This window comes from Megascapheus bottae, chromosome 3 (genome assembly GCF_031878675.1).
Source record: "Megascapheus bottae isolate mThoBot1 chromosome 3, mThoBot2.hap1, whole genome shotgun sequence".
Taxonomy (NCBI): Eukaryota; Metazoa; Chordata; class Mammalia; order Rodentia; family Geomyidae; genus Megascapheus; species Megascapheus bottae.
Window position 1 is genome coordinate 75301885 of NC_143511.1, and position 19391 is coordinate 75321275.

At 40.4% G+C, this 19391-nt stretch overlaps 1 protein-coding gene across 1 annotated transcript in view; it reads left to right on the forward strand.

Moving 5' to 3' along the window:
- Positions 1-19391, forward strand: part of Pappa (pappalysin 1) — a 220134-nt gene that overhangs the window by 54107 nt on the left and 146636 nt on the right. Inside the window, exons 3-6 of the mRNA XM_090330506.1 lie at positions 330-475; positions 4602-4895; positions 12605-12797; positions 18662-18783. Coding sequence (XP_090186632.1) covers positions 330-475; positions 4602-4895; positions 12605-12797; positions 18662-18783 — 755 coding nt within the window. The remainder of the gene's footprint in view (positions 1-329; positions 476-4601; positions 4896-12604; positions 12798-18661; positions 18784-19391) is intronic.

The window sequence follows — 19391 nt, forward strand, 5'->3', positions numbered from 1 at the left end:
GCTCTGGTTTTCTGGAGTTTTTTTTTCTTTCCATCTCTCTCTTCTCATACCAATCTCACCTTTTCTTTCCCTCACTCTCTTCTTATCTTTCTACTTTTCTTCCCTCTCTATTTGTAAGTGTCTTAAACTCAATGTGATTATTGTCTTAACTGTAAAATGGGATCAACCTCATCCTATAACATTTTTCAGGGAAGGGCAGTGAACGGATATTTATAAAGAATTTAGCAAAGCATCTGACAAACATTAGTTGTCAATTAGTAGGGGAGTACCTGTTATTTGGATACTATTTTGGGATGGTGATAACAACCTATGCTCTTTTTCTGTTTCAGAGCCTACTTGGATGTGAATGAACTGAAGAACATTCTTAGACTGGATGGGTCAACACACCTCAATATTTTCTTTGCAAACTCCTCAGAGGAGGAGTTGGCTGGAGTAGCCACTTGGCCGTGGGACAAGGAAGTTCTGATGCACTTAGGTGAGTCTCAGAAACTCCTGCAGTAAAAACTTTGCGTAAGAGAATACTGAATTTGATCATAATGGTGCAGAGGGTGATTATGAGCAATCCATTTATTTTTACCTAATTTACAAAGTTCAATGGTCTACTTGATTATATTGTGACTACTAAGCAATGCAGGAATGAAGGAAGCAGTACAGTACTTTTGGCCATGTTTTCCAAACTGGTAAACCCATTATGTCTCTTCAGTGGGACCTGTCGAAGGTCACAACACAGTTCAGCAGCAAATTAGAATTAAGTTCCTAACTCTGTTCATCGATTCTGTCCTCCTGATATTGCTTTTCTCTAATTTGTGGATATATTCCTGGCCTGATAATTCCATTGAATAGGTGTAACCAACCATCAGGTGACCCAAAAGACTGTAAAGAAATTAAATATGTTAGGATTCCTGTTTCTTCATGTTCGAACAACGTTAGGAACACTTTTGATATGGAAGTTATGCCTATCTGTAACTAAGGCATAATCTTATAAAAATGGAAAGTCAGAAACCATAGTAGTTTCTGAACCAGGGCCTATCAACCAACATTGTAATTCTTTAATTTTGTTTTTTCCATATTCTTATCCAGTACACATGTATATATGGACTTTTTTTAACTTGGCCATATTTGGAATAATGAAATCAATACAATTTTTGTGTTCTTTCCCACCTAGAATTGTGCTGTCTACATTGTACTTCAAGGAAGTCTTATAATTACTTTGCATCCAACTCTTTTGCTCAAAATCACAAACATACCTTTAGGTTATTTACCCTCCCTCTAAAACAGGAAGGTTGAATAGTCACATAGTATTCCTTTGAGCGAGAATGCTGCCATGCATTATCAATCTTCCCCTTGGTAGGAAGTTTCCATTGTTTGCAACAGTGGCTTGTGATGAGTCAAGGTATGTTGTCACTGGAAATGTCTTAGGTCAGCAGAGTAGCAGTACTGAGCATATATCCTCATAGCCTGCACTGTCTCCCAGGGACACAGAGTATAGAAGCTACTCAAAGTCTATGATGTCTTGCAGAAATTCTTCATTATTAAATTTGCTTTGTTGTTGTTATTATTATTACACAGAGGAGTCTATGCACTCCCCCACTACCCTCCCGCAGATGTGCATGTAAATTACACCATATATGAGGTAAAGAATACAGACTCATCAGAAAAAAGAAAAACAGGTTTTTTTTTTTTTAAGAGTCCTTAGAACTTCATTTCAGGTAGGGATTCTGCAACGTCAGATAATGACAGTTGTACTGAATCAAACTATACACTTAAGTCTGTCTGAACTACTCTTATTTCTCAGTTGATTTTAAGGAAATAAAACCAGTGTGTGTGTGTGTGTGTGTGTGTGTGTGTGTGTGTGTGTGTGTGTGTGTGCGCGTGTGCATGAGTGCATGAAAACAAACACAAAGATAAATTTATAGTTCTCTACTGTGAGACATATACCAGGGCATCTAGTGAGTAGAAGATATCAATAGTGCTAAATATCCAAAAGTATTCACAGTAAGGAAGTATGTGCTGCAGCGTATCAATACTGAGATTGGAGAACTCTGAGACAGATGATGGGTAGACAGACAGACAAACAAGGGCAGATAGTCATTGAGCAAAACAGAGTTTGCAACTTAGATAAACTTGAAGATCATCTTCAACTGGGAGAATCACACTAGACAAGATCTAAACTGTACAGTTGTTTTCATCTGTAGTTGTACTTAGCAATATGGTCTTAGCCAAGTATCTTTCTTCCCCAGCTCTCAGTTTTCTAAGGTTTTTCTTAAAGTGATGGGTTAGATTAGATGGGCTTTGAGGATTCTTAGTTCTGAAAGTTTGTTGTATTGGTCAAGCAGCCAAAATAGTACTGATATGAGTTTGAGAAGGGTTGAACACAGGCTGCTAAACCTAGAGAAGAAACACTCCTGATAATTTCATGGATATCAGAGGTTGGCTCAGGGCCAGGCCTAGGAAAGGCTATAAATCTATAGCATGTTATGCTATTGCAGGATGATGTCAGGCTTAATCTATTTCACCTTTTAAGAGAAGCAATGAAACAAGACTCAGGCCCCAAGATGTCACTCTGTGGAAAGGAGTGGACTGAGTAGAATAAACAGAACTAGAAGTTAGCTGTACAATCATCATCCCTTAATCCACCCTATCTTTCCTTGACCTTACCACACAAGCTTCACAGAGAAACAGAATTCTTATCACAGTGTAGCTGCTTAGTTTAGCTCATTGTAGCTGTTTAGTTTAGCCCATTGTAGCTGTTTAGTTTATCATAATGAGGATGGAAACCCATGTCAAGCTAACTCCAGCCAGCCTGAGAGCCACTACCTCTCTATCCTGAGGAAAAAAAAAAGATGATGAGCAATTCTGTCCTCTCTGTCTCTCTGTCTCTGTCTCTGTCTCTGTCTCTCTGTCTCTCTCTCGTCTCTCTGTCTGTCTGTCTCTCTCTGTCTCTGTCTCTGTCTCTCTCTCTCTCTCTCTCGCTCTCTCTCTCTCTCTCTGTTCTCCCCCCTCTGTTATTGCTGTGATGCCACCATCCCTGCATTGCCTTGTGCCAAAAGAGGATTTTGTTTCATATTATAATTGATAGAAAAGAATTGAGAAAGATTTCCTGTCTCAGTTTCTCTTCTTCCTTGCCTCTGCCTGCCCCTTCTCACACCCCCACACACATGCACATCCACACCCACAACCTTTTTCAGCCATCTTTATCTCTCTGTTAGAAATCTCTTAATATATTCCATGAGCCCCAAGACTGAGCAAACTCACCAATCCAACAGTTCAATCTTATCCAAGATAAAACTTGTCTCATGCATGTTCTGGGCTTGCCAGTCCAAGTCAGCAAAGCCTTGTCTCTTCCTCTATGCTGTTCTGTACCTAAAGCCTCTACTTACCAGGTTCTCAGAACTGAATTCTAATGGTGTTTTAAACATGTCTGAAATTGAAATCTGTGTCTGTCAGCCCACAGAGGCATCTTTTCAATCCTTAAAATCAGTGCTACTGTTCTTCACTTTAGTTGCTGTCTGTTCCATCTACCTTCCCAAGCTAAGGAGGGTTTGTCTTCTAAAACATGTGGCAAAGGCCACTGTTTGTCCTTCTAGAGCATCCAGAAAAGACATCTGAGGTTTCTTGTTAGTAAATAGAAAGCAATGCTACCAGATCTAAGGGAAGGCTTCAACTGCCATGTTTCTGATACATTCAGAAACATTGATGGAGTTTATACTGTTTCTTCTCTTGTAGGTAGATAAGTGGAATACTTGTTCTATGTCAAAGGTTATTTCTATCTGCATACAAGTAATTATTAGACCTCATAACCATCTTCAGACCAGTTGACATTTATAACATATTCAAAGAACACATAATGGGATATTATATTCTATAGATCCTATAGTATCTTGAGTTCAAATTTGAACTCCACACTTACTTTGGATCATGGGTCAATCAGTCACTTCTGCTGTGTGTGGATCAGCATCTCACGCATTCAATTGATACCCAAGTAAGAATGATCATGTGAATGAAATACTCTACATTACACCTAAAGATGTAAATGCTCAAGAAATATCCACTGACATGAGCACTGTTGTCATGGAGTGCAAATAATCTAGCACTGACTTTCATGAGTGTTCACACATTGTAGAGTGTCAGATATGAATAAAAAGTAATGAGCTTGGGCAAGTCAGTTAGTGAAGGTGGAAATGTGAACTGGAGAAAGGCATCCATGTGTGAGGGTTTCATTTAGGTAAGAGCTTCTTGAGGATGTGTAAACCAGGTGTCTGTCTGACTGTTTGCAGAACAGATAATAGCAGAAAGTATTAAGGGAACAGAAATCATAACTTCTAACTGTGCCTTTCTGTCCACATAGTTCAAATCATGAAGAATGCTTCACCACTTTAGGCACAGGTGTCTGTATTTCAAAGAAGATACAAAATGGCCTGTGAGAGTCCTGTCTCAGGTGCAGCATGATTCATATCACAGGTTTTAACAGAGCTCGAGATAATGAAGTCACCGGGTGGAGAGGGCCTTTTGTCATTCAGGGCAGCACACCCGTTACCCTTCTGTGACTTGGGTGTTGTTGCACCAGGAATGCTTGCCTAACACCTGTTTCCCCATCGCAGGTGGCATTGTCTTGAACCCGTCTTTCTATGGCACGCCTGGGCACACTCACACCATGATCCATGAGATTGGGCACAGCTTGGGCCTCTATCATATCTTCCGTGGCATCTCAGAGATCCAGTCCTGCAGCGACCCCTGCATGGAGACGGAGCCTTCCTTCGAGACTGGAGACCTCTGCAACGATACCAACCCAGCTCCTAAGCACAAGTTCTGTGGTGACCCAGGACCAGAGAATGACACATGTGGCTTTCATAGCTTCGTGAACACTCCATACAACAACTTCATGAGCTATGCAGGTAGGAGTCTGCATTCAACTGTGCGTTTGCAGTCCAGCTGTGGGGTCTAGTTCTGTCTCAAGTTTTAATCTTCCATGAGATGTTTATTATTTTCTTTTCCCTAAGACTAGGAAGATGTTGTATGTCACAGTTTCTCAAAGACACAGTTGGGAGGTGACTGCATTAAAAGCCAGGAAATCCAGGGAGAATATCTTGTAAGACCCAAGGCTATGTTTAGATTGTTCTCTCTATGGGTCTCACTTCCCTCAAGCAAGGGGAATTTTAGAGTCAGAGATCATAGTTTTTCAGCTGCATTTTTTTCTAAGCTGGTTGGTTGTTAAGAGTTCTCCCCCCTTTTATTTTTACTTATTTCGGATTTCCCATAGATCAGTGTAACTTCCATGTTTCCTTTATTGTTCCTAGCAGAAAGAAAAGAAGGGTTTTTGTTTTGTTAAAAAAAAATTAAGCTGGGTGCGGTGACTCACACCTGTAATCCTAGCTACTCAGGAGGCTGAGATCTGAGGATCAAGGTTCAAAGCCAGCCCAGGCACAAAATGACCTGAGACTCTTATCTCCAATTAACCTCTAGAAAATAGGAAGTGGGGCTTGGCTCAAGGGTAGGGCAGTAGCCTTGAGCTGAAGAGCTCAGGGACAGCACCCAGGCCAAGTTCAAGCCCCATGATTCCCCCAAAAAAATTTACATGAAATTGGGCATGACATTTTCCTTAACTACATGTACCATATCATAACACTTCATAGACCTTCGTCAACAGTGTTAATGATTCATCTGCTCTAGACTGTCCTGTGGAAAGATACATCAAGATTGGGGCTGGGAGTTTGGCCTAGTGGTAGAGTGCTTGCTTAGCATGCACGAAGACCCGGGTTCAATTCCTTGGTACCACATACATAGAAAAAAAGCTGGAAATGGTGCTGAAGCTCAAGTGGTAGAGCTCTAGCCTTGAGAAAGTTCAAGGACAGGGATCAGGTCCTGAGCTCAAGCCCAGGACTGGCAAAAGGAAAAAAGGATACATCAAGATGATCTTTAGCTCCTTGAGCATCTTTGGCAAATAAAAACAAGACACCTCGTTTTCAAGACAGCCATATCCCTTACCTTTCGATCATAATTCAATAGGTGCACACACTCATACAGCTTCCAATTCTATTATCATATTTCATTTAGGCATTTTATTCTTCATAAGAACAAGAAAGTCTTATGGAAGGAAAAGTTATCCCTAATATATCAGTACATTCCTGGGTCTAGGAACAGATCCTGGTCCTCTTTAAATGTTAACAATTGAAGAATGGAGAGGAAGAGAAGAGAAAGAGTCCAAAGGAGGGAGGAAAAGGATTAAATTTTCACCTCAGGCATACAATCTTATATCAGGTATCTAAAATTGATTTTTCCCCCCAGTCTTGGGGCTTGAACTCAGGGCCTGTGCATTGTCCCTGAACGTCTTTGTGCTCAAGGCTCGCTCTCTACCACTTGAGCCACAGTGACATTTCCAGTGTTTCTGAGTAGTTTATTGAAAACAACAGCCTCACAAACTTACCTGCCTGGGCTGGCTCCAAACCGTATTGCTCAGATCTCAGCCCAGCATAAAATCAGTTCTTATTACTAACAATATGCCTACTTACATACCCATTTATTACCTATAAAGGATTAATTTTTTTCTTACAGTAATAGGACCTGACTTCAGGGTCTAAACACTGCCCCTTAACTTTGATTCTAAAGACTGGAGCTCTACCACTTAAACCACTGGTCAATGTCTGGCATTTTGTTAGTTAACTGGAGATAAGAATTGGAAGCATTCTTTTACTCACACTGGCTTTGAGCCACAATACTCAGATATGTCTCCTGAGTAGTAGGATTACAGATATGAGCCATTGGTACTATATTGTAATTCATTTAATTCTCCCAGCAAAACTGTTGGGAGAGTAACTGCCTCTGTTTTACATATGACAATAGAAAAGTTTACTACAGTCATTTACCCTAGGTCACATGTCTGACATCAAGCACCTTTTCTCTTCTGCTCTTATGCTACTCTCCCAAAAAGACCTAACTAATGGTTGCTTGGAAAACTTTCCCTCTATTCCCCAGAGAAACATGGGGGGTGGGGGATGGGGTGCTCTGGGAATGTTTCCAATATAAGATTCCTATAGTCGATTGCTGACATCTCTTGGAAAATCTGGTGCTATAAAGTGTCCTTAGTTTTTTAGTCTAAATTTAAGAGAGAGAGAGAGAGAGAGAGAGAGAGAGAGAGAGAGAGAGAGAGAGAGAGAGAGAGAGAGAGAGAGAGAGAGAGAGAGAGACCAGAACTCTGGGTATTTCCTCAAAAGCAGATTCCCACTAGGCTCCCATTTCCAATCTCACTGTCTCTCCATGTCCGGTGCCTCGTCCTCTCATACAACCCTGCTTATGTTCCATTTCTGTGGCACCATTCTTTGACAAGCTCAGCACATATGGAAAATAAACTGACATGCATTTGGAAATGTGCCCACCTCTTAGGGGCTAGGAATTGCCACCAACCAGTAGCCACCAGCTACCAAGCTTCCATAAACTAAATCTCTCCTCTCCTCTCCACTCCACTCCTCTCCTCTTCTCTCTTCTCCTCTCTTCTCCTCTTCTTTCCTCTGCATTTTCAGTGACTTGCTTTAAGTTATAAGCTACATGAATTAGTATGGGCCTGGGAGTTGTTATATCGTATAAAGTTTTTGAGAATAAAATTTTGTAAAAATTTAGAAAAAATTATTGGGGACCTCTCCTGCCCTCTCCTTACCTCTCCTCTCCCCTCTTGTCCCCTCCTTTCCTCTCTCTTTCCCCATCTCTCTCTCTCTCTCTCTCTCTCTCTCTCTCTCTCTCTCTCTCTCTCTCTCTCTCTCTCTCTCTCTCCTCTCTCTCTCTCTGTCCTTTGTATAAATCTAAAGGGTGATTGATTTACTGTTGGGTTTTTCTTTTAAGGAACCCCTCAGCTCAGTGACCTATTAATAGCAGAACTAATTCACTAAACTAAGCCAACAAACTGACACCCACAAAAAGCATATTCAAGGCAACCACAAGCTTTGAAATTTTTGTTTTCATTAGGCTCTCTGATAGATGAGGTGACAACAGCAGCTGGACAAAATTCAAAATGCAGGAAACGATTGGGTTCTCGAGGATTGGAGCAAGGGATGCACAAGACCCCTTCGTCTACAAGACAGGATAGAATCATTGCTGAGTCAGCTCTAATGCTTTTCCTTACTAGGACTTCTTCTGTGAGCCCAGACACAGAGCTTATTGCAGAGATAGTCATGATTTAGGTGTCCAGTAGGCATTGTGGCTACTGAGCACTTAAGGTAATAGTCAGGATAACTAAAGACCTAAATTATTATGAGTCTTGAGTCATCTTACTTAATTTAAATTAGAAAAGCCACAAGGACTGGTGGCTACCATTTTATCATTCACTGGCCAGTAATAATGTTTGAGTCCCTATAACATAGTCGTTCAGAGCATAAAGTACAAGGGAGGAGATAGAAGTTGGATTTTCTGTATTTGAGACTTTGGTCTTAGGCAAGTTACTGTTTTAAAAAAAAGCTTTTTGCTGCCCCTCAGTCACATCATTAGCAGCATGGAGAATAATCTCCCTCACCTTGAATAACTATGTAGATATAATGGTACAAGTAACGAACGTAGAACTGTCCTTGGGGCTATAAGCAGTATTTAGTAAATGACAAGCTGTGTGATTATTTGTTAATCAGTGGATATGAGAAGTGTCACAGAGCCTGTTTACTATAAGACATATATGTGGGGGTATGTGTATCTACACACGTATGATGAAAACTATAGAAATTCACTGAATATACTTGTATACATACATATGTTTATATATTAGACATTGTGTTTTTCCAGGGCCTAAGGTAATGGTTTATTTTTCATATATTTGGATGTAATATAATAAATATAAATTTCAAAATCATTACTGTTACTAATGGATTTTAAAAAAACAATAGGCTTTCAAGCAAGTTGATCCTGATTTCCAGGCACTAGATATGGCTGAACATGTCCAATATTCACATTAACTTTATGAGATAGTATCATCATTATTCCTCATTTCATACTGGTAGGAATGAGATTGTCAAGTTCAACATACTTCCCAAGATCCTGGGCCATGGAGGCACCAAGTCACTTCCCTGAACTTCTGTACACTGTTGTCTTCAGCTGAAGATGTAAATTTGGTCTTGAGAACAAGTTCTGTGGGCAAAGCTAGAGCTGTTACAAAAGCATACGACAGTGAGAAGCTTCTCCTCCCTGACTCCCCTACACTCTTAGGAGATGAAGACCCAGAGACCTTTCACTTAATAAGCAAGAAACTAGGGTAGAGGAACAATATGAGTTAGCTGATCCTGGAGGCTGAGATGAAGCGATCACAGACAGTGGGAAGAGAGACTTGAGGGCAGGAAGCCAAGTGGAGCTAGCTATAGACATTAGCTAATTGAGACACAAGGTTTGTGAAAAATGGAAACCTTTTGGGACCTCACCCGAGATTCTGATAGCAACTAAGTCTCCAGGGGGTGTGGCCTGAGGCAGACAGTGTGTAATTTCAGCTTCCTCTGCTAAGATTTTATCATCTATCCATTTCAAACTTTCTTTTTTTCTTAAATGGCAGCCATGAAATGGTTTGTTTTTAAGTTGTAAGAGATTCTATGTGGGTGTATGTGCTGGTGGTAGTCGGGATTGAACTGAGGGCCTGGACACTGTCTGTTAGCATTCTTTCTCAAAGCTAATACTCTACTGCTTGAGCCACTGCTCCACTTTTGGATTTTTCCTAATGATCTTAATTGGTGATAAGAGTCCCACAGACTTTTCTTCCCTTGCTGGCTTCAAACAGGGATCCTCAGGTCTCAGCCTCCTGAGTAGCGAGGATTATAAGCATCAGCTACTATCACTTGGCTAAAAAACATATTTCTTGGAGTGGAGGTGGGGGGGTTATAGAGGAAATGAGTATTTCTGTTGTTTATCCTCATTCATTCATCTTCAAAAAAGTTTGATATCCCTTCCTACCATTTTCTGGATTAGTGTTGACTTAAATGCCCCAATGTCTCTAAGAAGGAAGTAAGTCTTAAAGCAACTTCATTCCTTGGTAGTGCCTGATTCATATTTTATTTTATGCGTGGCTTTATAATATATAATCAGTGTTCTTATTAATGGGCACATGAATTAGTTTATTTTGCTTATAAGCAATGTTTCCTATCCCTGTATTTCTTCCATATTTGTTCGTGACTATCTACTGAATCCATTATGTAGTGTTGCCACATCTCAGAAAAAAGAGAATGTATATTTTGTCTTTTATTAATTTATTCTTTGTTAGCACATACTGGTTTGCCATGAGGGATTCATTGTGATATTTTCATCCATGCATATAATATCCCCTGATCATACTCTCTCCATCCCTCTCCCTCTCCATCCCTTTTCCCACTCCCTTGCTAATGCATTTCAACAGGTTCATTGTTCCATTCTCATGAAGAAATGCATGATTTACACTGCTGTTTTCTGCTTCTAATTTTCTAGCTCACACATATGTGAGTGCACCCCCCCCCACACACTCACATGCACACAGTATTCACAAACGTGAGGCAGTGAGCATTTGCTGAGCATTTGTAATGGAGCAGAGATGGTTCTTATGTTCCACACTCCTTCTCCTGTACTGATCACCATCATCATCATCATTTCGTGGGTGGGTAAACTGAGGGACCTAAGTCATGAAATCATTTGCCCATTTGGCTACACATGCTATGCATGCATCTAACATGATCAATTTTTTTCTTCTTCCTAATCACCATGCCTTACTCCAGGACCTCACCTTTTTGGCACCTTTTCCATTGTGAAATTTTAAGAAAAACTTGCCCATGCCGTGGTCATCCTCTCAGATTGAGGGGTTTCAACTCCTGGCAATAGCAGTTGTAGAACGTTCAGTATTTAAGAAGTTACATGATGAATCTGGACTGGAGATGATTTACTCTTAGACTCCTAAAGCCTTCCCCATGGTCCTGGAAAGTAGACTACCAAAAATCACTAAGGAAATCTGAGACAGCTTCTGTGTATAAACTCTCTAACACCACTAAATCTTCCTTTGAATGAGGGATTTCAAGGTCATGTTCAACTACCCAGCACCTGCCCAAACTTATTTTCTGTTTGTTTGATAAGAAGTGAGTTTATGCTTCAAGATTCTCAGTAGCAGGTTTATTTTAAGACCTGGCAAACTCTTTGTTCCTCTGTCTGGGCCCCAGCTGTGGAAATCCTGACCAGGCAGATACTTCTGAGAAGTGGTACTTGAGGAAACCATGCCAAAGCAGTGCCTTTCTTAACCACTGGGTCAACTGTATAAAACTTGGAAGAGAAAAAAAAAAGAGATGCAAGTGTCTTCCCCAGGGAACAGGTCTTGGATCACTTCTGCCAGTCTACACTGAGAAGGGAAAGTAGGACAGAAGGTCATTGGGTCGAAAGTCACCCGACAGATTGCATTCTAATCACCCTTCAACTCAGGCGCCCATCCAACTATGATTCCTCTGCCATCTGCAGGAGACTTTATCTGTACATGGTCTCACTTACATTCAGACCTATGTCTGAAGTTTTGGTGTTGATGAAAAGCACAGCTTTGGAGTTAGATCTGCTTGGGTTCAAGTCCCAGGACTGCACTGAGCTTTGTGATCTTGAAAAGACTACTTTCCTCTCTCTCATCTTCAGTCTTCCGTTCTGTACGATTGAGGGAATAACAGTACACATTCTCACAGATGTTTCTATTGGGAGAGAGAGGGAGTTAAACATGTTCAAAGCCTGGAATGCCATGCCTAGTTCATTCTTAGCACATACTAAGTTCATGTCACAGTGACACTACAGTGAAGGTGAGGAAGGTTTTTTTTTGCTCACACAACACACCAGCTTGGTTCTTTTCTTCACCTATTGTGTGCTCTTACACAGACAACGTAACTTCCTCTCCTTGAACTGGTACCTTTCATTCCCAATCTTAGATACATCATCAGATTAATCTCCTTCAGAGTCTGTCTGATTCACTATCTTTCTCTCAAGATATCTCCCTGTATTCAATGACAGTTGACAGCATGAGTTCCTTTAAACCGATTTAGAGCAATCTTAACTTACAACGAAAACCTTTGATGACATAGTTGGACCAGTAATTTTTCAAGGGGAAAAACTTTGTCAAATTCCATCCTTGCATACAGCAGAGAAAGTGTATTAGACACTCATTAGATCTATTGAAGACAATATCATTTCTTCAGTGAAAAGTAAAATGAATTTATGTTAAACCTGAAGGAATAACTCAGCAAACCTGTGAACACATACATGAGCGAATGGATGAATGAATGAATGCAGAGTGAATCAGGAGGGAGGAGATTATTGGATTTAGGGACAGTAGATTTGGAGTCCCTGGCAAACAACTTGCTTTGCCTTTCTCCTTAGCCATGACTTCTTGGCTGCTCTCTCGCATCTCAGGCTCACTTTTCCAGTTCCACCTACCCTCCCCTTCCTCCTGTTTCCTCTCACCTGTCTTCAGGAGTGATGACTGCACTAATTTGTTCACAGACCATTAACTCCTGAGCACTGGAAGAGGCCACCCTGATCTGGCAAGAGAGACTAGGGTGCTGACTCTCTCTGGCTGCTGGGAGACGTCATTTCTCTCATGCATGCCTGCCCATGCTGCTTGGTGCTTATCTCTCTCCCTTCTGCCTACTTGCAGATGACGACTGCACAGACTCCTTCACGCCCAATCAAGTCGCCAGAATGCACTGTTACCTGGATCTGGTGTACCAAGGTTGGCAGCCTTCCAGGAAGCCAGCTCCTATTGCTCTCGCCCCCCAGGTGGTGGGCCACACTGTGGACTCCGTGATGCTGGAATGGTTCCCACCCATCAATGGACACTTCTTTGAAAGGTGAGTGTGCCTTGTGAAATGTTGATCCCTCTCTCCCTTTCCTGACAAAAAGAGGAAGACTTGGAAGAGAGGTGGCTGTAGAAGTGGGATTTGCTGAATTTCTTATGTGTGCTTAATGAGTATCCACCACTTAACACAGTGACTTACATTATAAACCTGTTGTAAATTTTGGAATCAAGGAACAAAGACTGATGACTAATAGAAATGAATAGGTAGGGGGGGCGGGAGTTTGGCCTAGTGGTAGAGTGCTTGCCTAGCATGCACGAAGACCCGGGTTCGATTCCTCAGTACCACATACATAGAAAAAGCCAGAAGTGGTGCTGAGGCTCAAGTGGTAGAGTTCTAGCCTTGAGAAAAATCCAAGGACAGTGCTCAGGCCCTGAGCTTAAGCCCAGGACTGGCAAAAAATAAATGAATAGGTAGGGATACATATTATCTAAATGGATGTTTATATTTGTTATCAGAAACATGGAAACCTCTATTGCTAAAAATTCCTTGGAGATGAAAGCATGTCATTCAAATGTGTGCATGCATGTGTGTATATGTGTGTGTATGTGTATGTATGTGTTTGTGTGTGTGTGTGTGTGTGTGTGTGGTACATAAAAGTGTGAGAGATGATAGAATATTATTCAGCCTTTATAAAAGAGGTAGTTCTGTCATTTGTAAGCATGGATAAATCTAGAGAACTCTAAGCTAACTGAAAAAGGTTTATGTCTGGCTAGGCATAAAAAAGACACATACTACCTGGTCTCACATATGGAATTAGAAGTTGAACTCACAGAAGAAGAATGGAATGATGAATTCTAAAAGCCAAGGAAGGAGGATGAATAGAAAGGAAAGGCCATAAAGGAAGATGCTAATTGAAATATAGAAAGTCCCACGTAGGTGAAATAAAATATATTGATATATTGCCCAGAAATGGTAGCCATAATAAATAACAATCCATTGCGTATTTCAAAATTTCCAAAATGTAGATTTTTCAATGATTTTTTCCACAAAAAGTAAGCATGAGAGATGATAGATTTGTTAATCATTCCATATTGAAAACACATATCAAAACAATACTTTGTACCTTGTAAATAGATATAATTATTATCAGTTTAAAGCATTGTTATAATTAAAATATATTCAATTATATTACCATATAAAGTTTGGACAGCAATATTTTAGATCACTAACAGTCTCTGAATCTAGAATCTACCTTTGGCAACTGGGCAAACAGGACCAATGTAGACAGAAAGGTACCCACCCTCTCACCCCCAGGCTCTCTGTAGGAACTTTCAGTCTCCTGGCCTGATGCCTTCCCAAGGAGCTCAGAGCTGGGTTTGAGAAACCTGTACAGGCTCTCCAGAAGCTTGTAGATTTATTCAATTTTTCTGTGATGATGAGAAGTATCAGATATTTTGGTCAAGCTTTGGCCTCGAATCCATTTAAAAATGGAATTTTTTTAAAGGAAGCTTCCCGTGTATGAATTCAAATTGTATTTCATAAAGCAGTTATTGTCCATTAAATAAATACCATCTGATTGTTGGAAACCCACTGGATGGTTAATTGTTGTGTAATGAGATATGTCTTTATTGCATAGTATCCTCAGCTTCAATCAGCATGTTTTCAATAACCTACACAGTTAGTTGGTACATAAAGCTCACACAATGGCTATTGTGTTCAATCTAAGATTTCGTGAAAGGAATTATCACATGTTAAATTAAAAGTGACATTTTTGGAAACACTTCTAATTAAGGTTAAACAGTTACCTAGGCCATAGTCTGTAATTTATAGCTAAAGGAAGTTGGTCCAAAGTATAAATATTGTTGTAAAGAAACCGAACTATTTTCTGCATCTCACTTGAGCTTTGATGTCAGATCATCTGTTTTCCCTTCACAGCTTCATCACGCTCAGTTGATGAAACACTGGGTAGGCCACCATTAAAAAAAAAAAAAGTGTGCCTCTATCCCCTGGTTTTGAGGATGAATTCAGCAAACGGACAACTGCAATGTGCAAAGCACATAGACATTGCACTCAAGAAATCTTAGCTTCTATTTCATACAACTTTTTTTCCAGAACTGTTTAGTTACTTGAAAATTCCCTTTCTCTGCAAAACTTCTGGGGTTTTCCATGCCATCCGTCAATGCCAACGTCTCGCCCCCAACCATGCTCTTGTCCCCCTGCTGTTCTCACATCTGTAATCTACGAGAATACAAGGGTTTCCCTTAAAAAAAAAGAACATATTCAGATCCTCCCACAGCCTGTGTCCTCACACATGGGCAACTGAATAAATAATTCAAGGCCACCCCTGGCTTTCTTAACTTCTCCATTTTTATCTGTCTTGCAAACATGTGTTGACTGGATGGTTTTAGTTATCTGAACAATTGGCTATGGCTTGCTGAAAGAGCACTGGCCTGGGAATGAAGAGACAGTCATCTCAGGCTCATCTATTGCCTGAGCAGTGTCAGTTTTTTCTTTGGAAACCCTGGAAGTTCCAGCAACCCATATTTCTGTACCATATCTCACAACACAGAAAATAATTTCAGTAACTTTTCTGAAAGATGTTACATAACTGGCACCATTCTAGCTGCAAAGGAGAGAGTTAATTCATAGTAGAAACTTCAGAGAAACACCATCCAACAGGGTTTCATGGTATCATGGAAATTCTAAAAAAGCCCTGAACAGGAGCTATTGTCTGGAGGTACCTATAGACCACTAGAAAAAGGACCAGTGAGATTGTGGAACAAAACTTTTACATTAATTTCTAATTAGTTTCCATGGAAATCGCCCACATTCGATGGGTAATGCCTACATTCGAATAGCACAGATTCAGAGCTTGGAGCATTGACTCTCAAATAACCAGGGTTCAAAGAATAATGTCTCCTAACATTCACATCCTACAGGTGTAGTGTGTGTGTGTGTGTGTGTGTGTGTGTGTGTGTGTGTGTGTGTGTGTGTGTTTGTGTCTGCGTGTGTGTGTGTCTGTATGTCTGTGTGTGTCTGTGTGTGTCTCTGTATGTCTGTGTGTGTCTATGTCTGTTTGTGTGTGTGTATGTAAGGTGCCCCCCCAATCAAACAGTTATCAAAGCCAGGAAACATCTACTGAGAACTTCATGGCTATTTGTTCATCTGTCATTACTTTTCTTAAGAATCCAGACTGTGTTGGAACTCAGTGAAGTTGAAATCACTTCATTGGTATCATTCAAAATAGCTAAAGAAACTAGGCTCAGGGCCAGGAGTTTGGCCTAGTGGTAAGAATGCTTGCCTAGCATGCACAAAGACGTGCGTTTGAGTCCTTGGTACCACATACATAAAAAAAAAAAGCCAGAAGTGGTGCTGTAGCCTTGAGAAAGCCCAAGGACAGATGCCATGAGCTCAAGCCAAGGACTGGCCAAAACAAACAAACAACAACAAAAATAAAACAGCTAGGCTCACTGGCTATCAAGATCAACTTGATCACAGAACTTTTCTTATGATATTTGTCCTCATAAAGCCACTTATATGGCTCAGAGTTGCCACATATGTTGTGGTCATTGTTAGTGAACTCTTTTCTCAACAGCAATACTGAGAAATACTATCCCTCCCACCTTCTTTTCTTGGTCTACTCCTGACTCCCTGACTATAGTGTAGTTGTATATATACTGTCATTTCTCACCTAAGAATAACTCATGTATATTTAAAACACGTACAAAACTCAGAAAGTCAAGAAGTGTAAGATCGGAGAATAAAATCAACCAGCCTGTGTTCTATCACCCAGAAATTGCTGTCAAGAATACTTTATTACATAAGGTTATCTGAATGTCATGGAAATATTTTGATAAATTCAGCTCTGGGTAGGACTTTTCCACTTGCCATTACAGCTTACACATTTTATGTGAAATTGCGTGAATTCTGTAAATACTTTATATTAACAGTTACCTATTCCATTTAACAAGCTAGCCATGGAATTTTTTATTCATTCTTCCACCACAGAATATTGGTATGCTTGCAAAATTTCTACTTCTATATGGTTTCACAGTTAATGATAAGGCTGAGAACGTAAAATATGTAATTTCAAGATCTAGACTACGTCAGCCACAAACATTAGTAATATATCTGAGTGACTGATAATCATCCATCCATGCATGTATCCACTCAGCCATCCATTTATCTCTCCACTGATCTACCCACTCCTTCATCTACTCATCTATCTATTCAGCCATCTACTCATCTAGCCACTTTTCTATATCCTCATCTTTCTACTCATCCATCCATCCACTCATTCACTCACTCATCCATTTATCCACTCTTTCATTTACTCGTCAATCCATTTTATCCATCTGACTGTGCATTCTGATGAACACTAAGGAATAATCTTTATACTAGACACTGAAAGAAAAAGAGAATCGTAACTCACGACGCTTTTTTTAAACATGGAATTCATAATCCACTGAAGGAAAGACCTTTGTATATAAAAATATCTTTACAAAGGAAATAAGGATAAGAAACATCAGCCAGTAGAAAAAAAAAAGAAATATAGTAGTTTTCAGAGCTTATTCATGGAGAGAAATGAGGCTAGAATGATGAAGAGGACAGTTTGCCTGGCATTGTGTTTTGCAGAACATTACATTCAGGGCTGTAGTTACCCAAGAAGATAAGCAAGGGAATAAACTGTTCAACTCAGAATGCGAGGGTACTGTGTAGGGACCACCAACTAACTATGGTGCTGAGAAATATATTCTTCTTGTTTTCTTAAATGTGTGAGACAAGAGGTAAAGACCTTTTCCTGTGAGGCAAGAGCCCTCGAATTTGAGAGCTTGTGCCCTGGGGGGAAATCAAGATAAATGGGGGGGGGGAATGGGGACCATGTCATGAGAAAGGGTATCAGTGTTTGTGAAGTTATGCACCTTCTATCTCATGAATATAATGTAACCCTTCTATTAATCACAATAAAAATATTTTAAAAAAATAAATAGCCAAAGCACAGCCATTCTTCGAGGAATGATGAAAAGATCCTAGAGTCCGCAGGGCTTCTAGATTTTGAGAAATGATGAGTTGAGGCTGGGACATTTCTTGACATCATCCTGGATTCAGTTTCCAGTTCTTCCACAGAGTTCACTCAGATTTACAGACATTTGGATCTACAAGGATACAAGAGGAGAAGACGTGGCTCTTCTTTCTCAGCAACTGTCTCCTAAACAAATGCCAAACTTAGAAAACAAATAGGAACCCAGAAGCTCTTATGGCCAAAAGGAGATTGGATCCAGATACCCCAGACGGTAGGGGAAGCCACTATAATATTCCAGCTCTGGGGCTAGTCCTATTGAGGGATTGGCTCGCCCCTTGGAAATCTGCTAAAACGAGTTACATGGCCTAGTAAAGAAACTGCTTCTGACTGTTAAATTGAGGAATGATTCATCCATTCCTGGGATGTCAGGGCTGGAAGGTTCCTTGGGCATCATTATAGAGCACACTCATTTTTTTTCATGAAGGAGCCTGCTTTCTTCATACTTCATGCCTGTGACACAGGATGGCGCCTGGCATACGGTCCGTACCCAGGAATCATGGTTAAAGGAGCCCCTCTGAGGACAAAATGAGGCAAAGGGTTTCCTCACAAGCATAGTAAATTCCATGGGAGATAAAATTATAATGATTTCAGGTGATGAACCTCTGGCCTATTGATTCTGGGATGCTTAAAATCAGAAAAGAATATAAGGTCCTGGAAAAGGGGAGGGAATTGGCCACGCTGTCACTTTCCTTAAACCTTGAGGTGTGTGGTAGGGAAAAAGGACTAACAGGGATCCTGTGTCTTCTTCCCTGTCCCCTTTAGCCCTGTCCCCCAGTTGCTCATTCAACTGTTCCTAAGTCGGTGCTTTGTCCCTCTTTCCTTGGCCTCCTAGAGAATTGGGATCAGCATGCGACCTTTGCCTGGAAGGGAGGATCCTGGTACAGTACGCTCTCAAAGCCTCATCCCCAATGCCCTGTGGCCCATCAGGACACTGGAGTCCTCGGGAAGCAGAAGGTAGGTCGGGCTTTGCAATGCTTATTAACAAGTCCAAGTGCGGAGTATGCAGGGAACCTTTTCAGTGCACGTAGGATATTGTGATTTAGAATGGCCCATGACATCTCATTTAGTCTAAAGATTTTCCTGAAAGACTAGAAATTATGCTCTCATGCATTCAGCAAATGTTTCAGCACTTGCACTCTCATACATATGCCGTACCTGTATTAGACAGGAAGAAATGAAGGCACAAAGCCGTCTATCTGATGCAGAGATGGTGCATTGTATTTACATAGCTTCTAAACTCTGATCCCTGTGAGTACAAACAAGTTCACATTAGAGTCAATACACTTAAAGCTCAATGTATGCATGTGTATATGTGTGTGTATACATGTGTACATGTATATGAACATATATACAAATGTATCTATGTGTATATAAGCTCAAAGGCATCAATCATCACTAATTCTTCTTCAGTTATGTTTAAGACTACCCAGAATATTATCATATGTTTCACAACTATTCTTTAAAATTTCCCCTCTATACTCTTTTTGGGAATCTCTTTACTTTGAAGACACTTGAGAGAAGTGTCTACCAATTGCCACTGCTCAGAACTCCTTCCAAGACAA